Below are 10,385 nucleotides of genomic sequence, written 5' to 3'. Positions count from 1 at the left end.
GAACATTTTCACTGAACATCACAGTTGACAGGTGTGGTAAACAGGATCTGCACTTCTACCAAATTTTTTTTTGTGTGTGTGAGAATAACATCATCCCTTTTTCCTGTCTTAAAACACTATAGTTGCATATTTACTAAAATCATTTTATTTTTCTTCATTTTTCAATATACGTATTTTCTAATTATTAGGTACAAAACAAAATTGTTCTGCTCTTCAGTATGACAGGTTGAAGCGTGCAACAAACATGCAGAGGTATTTGAACAAAACTGTTCAACCACGCAACTTTTCAGCAGCCGTAAAGTTGAAAGTAATAGTCCAAAAAAGAAAAAAATCTATTCTGGGTATGTAATTCCTACTTCACCTCTAAGGGTGGCTCCAATGAAAGAGCAGGGTGTCGATGCCTTTGGCTAGACAAACTCTGGTCTTCTTTCTCAAGCTCGATCATGCATCCATCCAGTCCACAAACCTTTACCAAAGTTCTGTGAATTGTATGCAGCCTTCTATTTTGTCCCAGCGAGGTGCTAGTCACAGGACAAGAGGACAGCAGTGCAATCTTATGTGCTGTCACTCTGAGAAGATTTATTCTCAGCATTTAGTCCTAGAATATTTCATGTTGATTTTATGTGGGAAACAAGTTTTTACAAAACACATCTCTGAGCAATGTAGTTTTCAATAATCCAAAAGAAAATCAAACATACTTTTATTTTTGATTATTTGACCACAAAAATAGGAAGCATTGTAATCAAGAACAGGCTTAGTATATTGTCAAAGTATATCAGAAAGGCCTTAGACAGAAATAATAAAGTAATAAAATTAATGATGGTTATAAATCTTGATTTACCCATGTATTTCTCTTTTCATATTTTACAAGAAAAGCCAAACCTTAAAATGTTAAAGAAATATAAACATGAAAGTGTACATTTCCACAAACTGAAATGATTTAGATATGTGCAGACTGAAGAATCGAGAAAAAGAATATTTATTAAATAAACACCAAACCTAAGATAGTTCAATATATCTCAACTATTATTACAGCTGCCATGCCAAGCTCTCCCCAGTCTCTTCTACCATCCTCCCTCCCCTTGGACTCCTTAGGCTTTAATCCAAAGCTTGAACCCTTAAGGTTTCAGCTCAGCCCTTCTCAGGATCACCCTAGTGAGAATGGAGCCAGGAACCCTGGCTTCTCTGGGGTACATACTCACTGCATTTGCACCTCCATGACCTCTTTCTGATAATACAGAGCCCACTGAAGTATTTGTGGTCCCCAAATTTTCACCAGGTTCTATCTTTGAAGTCAACAGCCAGTAACTGCTGAGCTACAATTACCTCACTTACCAGAAGAGAAGAACTCTAATCACTGATTTCAATTCAAGTTAAGGTTGTATTCCATGCAGAGAATTCAAACAGTATAGAACTAAAGTCAGAGGTGATAGTGAGCCTGACAGTTTGCATTTGATTTGTTTCATTTTGACAAAAGCCACAAGCTAACTATGGACATTACATATAATGTAATTTCTTTATCTTTCTTTGTTTATTATTAGTCAAATTATCAAAATGAACACTGAGATTCACCACTGAGATTCTACCTCTACGTACCTAATTCTTATGTACGTAGAGGTAGAATCTCAGTGGTGAAGACAAGTTTTCATTTGCACAAGCCACATGCATCTACCTGCAAATAGTAATTCTCAGAGTGACATTTAATTAATCTTTTAGTGATTGGTTAAAAATATCAGAGGGAAGAAGCTTTTGGAATCTAGCATATGCTAAAAAATCAAATTATTAATTTAAAAAAAAAAATCAATACAGTAGATAAGGAGATGATTTTAAAAGAAGGGAATTTGACCCATATGAAGTTATTTTTAAATTTTTAAATAAAAAGTTCTATGATTCAGAATTCATAAATTAAAGTAATGTTTGGAATAATAAACCACTTATAGCAAGCAAATTACCATAATCTTGATATGTAAAGTTCTACATAACTATCTTTTTCACATGCCTAAAGTTAGAGCAATCTGAAGATTTAACGTATGTACAGAAACTCTAGATATGCAATAGAATTACATAGACAATTCCATTAAGGTTAAGTCAGAAGAAAAAATTTCATGGAAATTTTATAGTATGTTTCACTAAAAGTAGCAAATACTAATTTCCATTAAGTAGTAATAAGAAAATATAAACTAAAACAGGTCAAAATAAGAAGGTATATTACATATAATCATAACTAAAATCTTTTTTCATACTTAGAATTCATTGTTTTAAGAGGAGGTAAAATTTACCTACCAAAAACAGTTTAACTGGCTACAAATAGAGTCTACTTCCATTTTTTTCATGTTCATAGAAAAACAAAATAGAGTACGTAAAAAGATATACTCCATTAAGCTTAGTGTGAAATATCCTACCATAGCTATTGTATTTTTAAACACTTGGATATGATGTTTCAATACTATTTTGCTTCATAAGACAAAGGAAATCATGCTGTTTAAAAGCAGAACTATATATCTCACCTAGGCAGATTGTGTTAAATTTGCATATTAAAATCAGCACCGTTCTTTCTAGAAGACAGCATTTTAAAACAAATGGAAGAAGAATACCACATCTTTTTTTATTAGAAGAAACTGCTCAATGATTAAAAACAGGTGAATTGATGATAGAAAATGCAGAGTTCAAAATTTTCAAAATGAGGAAACTTAGTCAAAAGACCACTAGTTCATATCTTAATGTTATTTTTAAAATATGCCTAAGCTTTTTAAGATGTTTACTACCACAATTCCATTTCAAAATGAGTTTATGTAAGCCTTTAGAAATTTACATTTTCAAGTGGAAGAGAATTATGTCAAATGATGTTAAGAATGACTATGATTACCATCTTTGAAAACAAACTAGTACACTATATCTTCAAATATTAGGTTCAGAATATAAAGTGCTTTCAGTCTAAAAACACAAATTAAATTATACTTACTAAAAAATGTGTGTGAAAAAGTTATATACTTATTTACTTGTAAAAGTAAATTGAAATGTCAGAGTTTTAATAGAAAAATAAAGTCACAACCTCTGAGCAAAAATGGAATGTACCATTTAAGTGGCATAATATCTTCCATAAAATGTTTATAACCAATGTAGATATTATTAAAACAAAAATATTCTCGTTTCCAGTATTTTATTACTACTAACAAAAAAATAAATAAAAGGTGTACTTGCCTAATAAAACTTTGGCATCATCCACATCAAAATCTCCATCCCCATCAGCATCATAGACTCCCAGTTTTCCTACAATAGGAGAGAGATGATGGGTGTAGGGACAAAAGGGAAAACAAATTTAGTAAGGTATCATCCTTATTGTAGTCCTTCATACCATTATAAATAAATGTTCCCAGCCAATTCTGGTAATTTATACTTTTAATACTGCAAACCAATGCAATGTGAATATCTTACCTAAAATTGTTGGGCAAATCATTTAGAGATCCAGAAATTATTCACCTCACAAATTCTAAGACATATAACTGGGATAATATTTTTCTTAAAGGTTTCACCGTACCTTGATATAATCACTTCAGAACCTTCATTTATATTGCTAAAAATGTTTTGGATAAAATTTTGAACATGTATAAAAAAAATTCCAACCCATTTTTGAGTTACATAAAATTTGATGTTTTTAAAGTGTGAAACTTCATCACACTATAAATACTTGAAGCAAAAAAAAAAAAAAACAACAACAACAACAACCAATCCTCAAATACAGACTATTAAGAATAGACTACATATAATACAGCAAATAAGTCAGCATGGAGTATTATTGCTGAAAATGAGGATAGTTACTTTCATATTTTTCAATAATGACTCACAACAAAAATATCATGAATCAATCTTAACTGAGGGGGGGGGAAAGACTGTTCTGGAAATAAAGGCTATAAAACTGGAGGCTTCCTGAAACTACAAAGTAAAATTTAATGGTTATCCTACTTAAAAACTTAATTAGCACTGGCCATCTACTATAAAATAGCAAAAAAAAAAAAAAAATCAATAATCAAAATCTTAAAACATATATGCTGAGAAGACAGTTCCACAAGAACTGACCTTTACATTTTAAGAAGAATAAATATGTATTTTCAAGACTTTAATCCTTCCTCATTAGGAAGACTAGAACGTTTGGCATTTCAATGAGTCTACTATATTCAATACCCTAAAATAAAATTCTAAAAACCAGCATAGTTGACAATTCATCATTGGACAGTAACTATGAAGAAACATATTGTACAGAAATATTTTAAACAACGTGCTAATAAAGCACTGGCATTAAAAAGAGTTGTCAACCCTTTCACCATTTCTTTAGCACAATGTATGTATTAAAAGATTGCATAAAAGCAGGCAGAAATTTTCTTTATTTTCCCAAAGCCCTGTGCTCTACAAAATAGCACATTTGCTATAAAGAAGTCTGACTTGGCACATACAAATTAAAAATGGTAATGACAATAATGGAGAGACGAATGTGTTATTTCTATTGCTATGAAAATGAAATCCTAAAACCTGAAGCTCAAGGCTGTATACAGCATAAAGCTCAAATAACATTAAAAAAAAAAAAAAAAAAAAACAGAAAATACTTGCCTTCTGACAAATTTATGAGGGAAAATTGAACCTCTCATTTACATTCTCTGATGCAGGTGATAGTTAAATTAGTAGACTAAAAATGAAGTTTTAGAGACTGACAAAAGTGCAGTTCCAATGCATCTCCAATAGCCTACCTTGAAGCACCTCTGATAAGTTATAACGGAAGTCCTTTGCTTTGGCTGCGTGCATGTAAAAACATGAAAATTGTTACTTGTGTCTAAAGGTACAAATATTTAAAATCTCTTCCTTAACATATATTCCCTAGCAGCATAGTACTGTAAGCCAATGACAACAAAGATCTACTCCGAAGTTTCTCACTGAACTAAAATTCTGTTAGTTTATTCATGTATCTAGAGACCCTTTCCTTCAAGCAATAAAGATAAAGATATTGTATGATTCCATTTATATGTAATCTCCAGACATAGAAAACAGGCTAGTGTTCGCCCTGAGAGTGAAGGGATTGGGGGGAAGTATGGGGGGAGAGGGTATTAGAAATATTCTGGAATTGGACAATGATGATGGTTGCACAAAGTGACTAACATACTAAAGACCAATACATGATACATTTTCAAATATTTGATTTTGAATTTTATATTATATGACTTTTATCTCAATTTTTAAAACAATGAAAATGATAAAGAATTATTAATGTAAGAATATCAGGAAAGACTAGCAATTATGGGAAGAGAAAAGGAGAAAAAAGGGGAGCACGATCACAAGTACCACAGCACCATCCTCAGAGTAGGATACAGACCACAGCCATCCACTCACAGTCACGTCCACACACCTGTCCCAGGACACGCACACTTTTACACAGGTACTTCCCCCAACAGACACAGGTGGGGGTGCTTTGAAAATCCTCTCTGAAGAAGGGTTTCTCAAACTGTGTGGTTATGCTGTTCATAGATCCTTAAGTAAATTCAGTGGTTCATGATCAAGAATTTTAAAAATCCATAACATAAATAAACCTGAATAGAAAGTATAAAGCACAACATGTAGCAAGAACGAGTTTGATAAAACTCATTCTGATGAAACTATGTGTACTATTCAAATACTACAAAGCCTTTTTTAAAAAAATATTTATTTTTTTAGTTTTAGGTGGGCACAATATCTTTATTTTACATTTACGTGGTGCTGAGGATCGAACCTAGTGCCTCACACGTGCTAGGCGAGCACTCTACCACTGAGCCACAACTCCAGCCCAATCTTTTTTTTTTTTTTTTTTTTTTAATAAAGTTCAAAAGCCACTGAGGTAATCCTGGTAACATTCCCTCTTGCTTCATCCTATGGAGAACCACTGAATAAATGGTTCAGTACCAATTCAGTACCAAAATGAACAGTACCATAAAGATAATAACAAACCTTCACGATGACTAAGGGATGTCACCTACCCTTTTATACAAATTCATGTAAGAAACCATATCACAATTCTTACCTAGAACTTCCTCGTAATCAACAAGATCAAACCAAACAACGGCTACTGATGTCCAAACTCCCAGCAAGGCAATGACCATAAACCAAGTGAAAAAGGAGCTTCCAGAAAGTCCTCCTTTCCTCCCATTCTTGTGTCCTCCATGCTTTGTCTCTGTTTAGAAATAGAAGTAAAAATGTCACCATGGAAGAAAACATTTCATTGAACACCTCTCTTCACGCTGAGTTACTTACAGTTATTTGACAGTCGATCATTTCAAAAAAGTTTTCACTTAAATTCTCCAAACATGCGACACAAAATAAAAGGTTTTGAAAACAGAAATGCTTCTTCCTAGACTTAAGGCCATGTACAGAAAACCGTAATTTTGAAATAGAACAAATAAACTACTGATGGGCTCATTATTTTTAAATTATTATATTGATATAACATATACCTCGCTTCCAAGTTACCAAAACCACCTGCATAAAACCTCCTTCAAAGTATCGAGCATACAAACAACATAATGAAATCATAAAAATGTAGCCAGACCTTTTGCTATGTTTGTATTTAGTTTCTGTAGAATCTTAAAACCAGTGGTTGCAGAAGAAAATAATCCCCTACCCACAGCTACTCTGTATTCTGAGTGGGTGGGGAGGACAGAGAGAGACAGAGACAGGCAGACAGGCAGGCAGGCAGACAGAGGGAAAATGAAGGAAGAAGGAAACTACAGAAATATATAACAGGAACAAAGAAAAGCAAAACAGCAAAATTCTATCCTTCTTTATAGAGTCCACTGGGCCCTGTGAAGCAGGAAAAGGTTCATTCACAACTGGTTGCAATACAGGAAACAGCTATGTAAACCACTGTCCACCCAGTGTCATTTATCACACTCAGTATGTTTAGCATGCTCTATTCTTTCGGAAATATTCTTCTAATAGTCATAAATAAACAGAAACCATGAAAGCCAAATGATAGCTTTAAAAACAGTCAATATTGTTCTTAAGAGGAAAACCTACCATACACACATTTTCCTTAAAAGGAATGCGATACATATTATGTAAATATTAATAAATAAAAAGATCATATCACCTGCCAAAATGCCAGGTGTGAAAAGGAAAAATTTACAAATGGGACACTGCCTCGAATCTGTGCAGCACACAGACCCTCTGTGGGGGGGTTCATGGGCTGCTGCACCTGTCCTCACAGAGACTTGTCCATGTTTCTGCAGAGGGTACTTCTGGATGTTTTAACAGGACAGTGCTGGTCCCATGTGACCACTCTTCATACTGCAAGATATCTCACAACCCCAGTTTCCCCTGGACCCAAGTAAGTAGGTCCCAGAATATGACAAACAAAAACACCCCCAAATATTTCCACATGTTTCCTACCTGGGGCAGTGCCTGGTGGAGAGGTACTGGGAGAGAAGACAAAAATAAGCATGTTTATAGAACAAAGGTAAAGGGACTGGCCTGAGGTCAGCAGCACAGCTGCAGAGAACTAGCAGCACCACATGAGAACATCCACAGGCTGAGCTCCTGGATCCATATCAAGTGAGCCAACTTCCATGATTTCACAAGACCCTACTACCAACTTTGTGTAAAAACTGTCTATAGGAAAACACAATTTACATATTAAAAGTACTTGCTGAGCTAAGGTTACATTATTGCATATTAAATCAACTTAAAATAAGCTTCCTTGTTTCATTATCAGATCACAGACACAGGAAAGGGAATCTGGGTGAAATTTTTGGAAATGTTGGTAGGGAAAAGTATGATTTCCAGTTTTTATGTATCTCCAGGATATAAATTATAAAAAGAATGATACAAAATAAATTGCCACTAGAATTTTAAAAGTTAAAGAAAAAAAGGAGGTTGGCTTCTATGGGGACAAATTCATCAACAGTGAAGTATGTTTAAGTTTTTTAACTTTTATGAATAAAGACATTTTTCTTAAGACTGTATCAAAAATGCCTTATTTTTATATAACATAACATCCACTTGCATACAATACTAAGTATAATCATGCCTTCTGAATACACATTTACTTCCAAACATGAAGCAATCATGATTAATAACTAAGAATTCCCTTCCTTGGCTACTTACTGCTTCTAAAAGCCAAATTTAAATTAGAACTGCAGTAAAACTGTTTTTCTCTTATCAACTGTTGCACATTTTTTAACTGACACCAAACTCTTGTGTTCCTCCTTAACTGAAAAATAGGAAAGCTGAAAAAAAAATAGCTCATACTTTAATTCCTTTATTTAGTATATTTATTCAGCATGCATGTATCAGACGTGATATGATTTTTACACGTGTGAGGCACTGGACTCGATCCTCAGCACCACATAAAAATAAATAAAATAAAGATATTGTCTCCATCTACAACTAAAAAAAAAAAATTAAAAAAAAAGCACAGCCAGAATGAATATTATTTAAAATAAGTATAAAATGTAACAACTAATAAAACAATATCTTGAATTCAAAGGTCAACTCTTCCATTTTTCTTTCTTGTTTTTTATTTTGCTAGTGTGTGGTTTTGTGTTTTGGTTTGGTTGTTATTCTTTGTGGGTTTTTTTTTTTTTTTTGAGACAAAGTCTTGCCATGGTATGTTTCATAGTCTGGCCTCAAACTCTTGGGCTCATGTGTCCCTCCTGCCTGGGCCTCCTGAGTAGCTGAGATGACAGGCTCTCTCCTCAGTGCCCGGCTTCTCTCTTTTTCTTAAACCAGAATTGGGGGGAGGAAACTTCTGAGATTCTCAAAAGTAAAGTATCATTTATCCAAGTAGGTGATATTTGTGTAATTTATTGAGGAATTAGAAGCAGGAGGGAAGAAAAAGCCAAATATGTAGCAGAGAACACACTTTTACCTAGAATCTGTTTTAGACATGATTCTAAACACTTAAAACTGCACAAACTCTAGAATCTAGAGACTTTAGAGAAAACCTGACCCAATGATTTAAAGAAAGACAGTGCTGGTAGAGGGTAGTAGGGCTACAAAGGGAACAGAAAAGACACAAGAACAGTGTAGTGGTAGGAGGCCATTTTTATTTTTTTTTTTTTTATCAGAGCCCACAGGCAAGCCTCTTAACCGTCCTTACAATAATCTTTAATAGAAGATAATAACCCATACTCACATTGGTTGTCATTAAAACATCATTTTAATCTGTTTAGGAACACAAGAAATGCACAATCAATCTTAGACTTCCATGCAAAATAGCTTATCAAATAGATTTACTGCAGTAAAAGGTACATGATACTGAGCTAGAATACCAAATTAGCAATATTTTATTCTATTCCAATGTCATATAAATGATTCATTACTCTAGCATTATTAAACAGGTTACTGTTAATACTTGCTTACTTCCTAAAGGAATCAAATATTAAATCATACAAAAGGGAGTCTCTTTTAAGAGAGAGCTTTTTAAGGGAACTCTTGACAGCAAATAACACTCCTGATATGTCCCTCTGTAAATATGATGTGCCCAGTCCCAAAGGGCAGATCAGTTTCTACCCAATTAAAACAAAAAGAGCACAGTAAGAAAAACCCTTCATGAGGGCTGAAAACTCCCCAAGTAAACCTGAAACCAGTACTTTGTCACAAAGGTATTCTAAAAGAACATCTAATAATTGTTCCTATATTCTAAGATCAGAATAAAACCAAGAAAAACCACAAGGGGAGTGGGGAATAGAAGTTCAGTGGATTAGAGAAAAGGGAATGAAGGGGAAGGGAGGGAGGTTAGGAATAGGAAAGACAGTGGAAAGAATCTGATGTAACTTCCCTATGACATATGTGAATACACCACAATGAATTTCCATATCATGTACATCCACAAGACTGGAGGGATCCTAATTAGAATAAGACATACTTCATGTTTGTACAAATATGTCAAAATATACTGTCATGTGTAACTAAGAAAAAAAAAAAAAAAAACACCAACTTCAACAGTAAGAAATAACCCAAGTTGGCCAGGCTTGGTGGCACATGCCTATAATCCCAGAGGCTTGGGAGGCTGATCTAGGATGACTGCAAGTTCAAACCCAGCCTCAGCAACAGTGAGGCACTAAGCAACTCAGTGACACCCTAATAGAGAATAGTGCTGTTGATGTGGCTCCGTGGTTGAGTGCTCCTGAGTTCAATCCCTGGCAGCTCCCCCATAAATAGAAATAACTCAATTTAAAAATGAGCAAAAGATCTAGGGCTGGGGATGTGGCTCAAGCGGTGGTGCGCTCACCTGGCATGCGTGCGGCCCGGGTTCGATCCTCAGCACCACGTACAGACAAAGATGTTGTGTCCGCCGAAGATTAAAGGAAGTGAATATTGAAATTCTCTCTCTCTCTCTCTCTCTCTCTCTCTCTCTCTCTCTCTCT

The 10,385-nt window shown here is 34.3% G+C and overlaps 1 protein-coding gene across 11 annotated transcripts in view; it reads right to left on the bottom strand.

Moving 5' to 3' along the window:
* The window catches only part of Asph (aspartate beta-hydroxylase), a 214,376-nt gene that overhangs the window by 171,612 nt on the left and 32,379 nt on the right, over positions 1-10,385 (bottom strand). For 7 of the 11 annotated variants that reach the window (XM_015485843.2, XM_048783014.1, XM_048783017.1 and 4 more), the window contains exons 2-4: positions 6,044-6,193; positions 4,743-4,787; positions 3,202-3,270 (exon numbers count right to left, since the gene is read on the bottom strand). In XM_015485843.2, coding sequence (XP_015341329.1) covers positions 3,202-3,270; positions 4,743-4,787; positions 6,044-6,193 — 264 coding nt within the window. The remainder of the gene's footprint in view (positions 1-3,201; positions 3,271-4,742; positions 4,788-6,043; positions 6,194-10,385) is intronic. The other 4 variants (XM_048783019.1, XM_048783016.1, XM_048783021.1 and 1 more) reach the window with 1 other exon arrangement.

Source organism: Marmota marmota, unplaced genomic scaffold (genome assembly GCF_001458135.2).
Source record: "Marmota marmota marmota unplaced genomic scaffold, marMar, whole genome shotgun sequence".
Taxonomy (NCBI): domain Eukaryota; kingdom Metazoa; phylum Chordata; class Mammalia; order Rodentia; family Sciuridae; genus Marmota; species Marmota marmota.
Note: the sequence above shows the minus strand (reverse complement) of the source record. Positions and strands in the feature narration are given on the sequence as shown.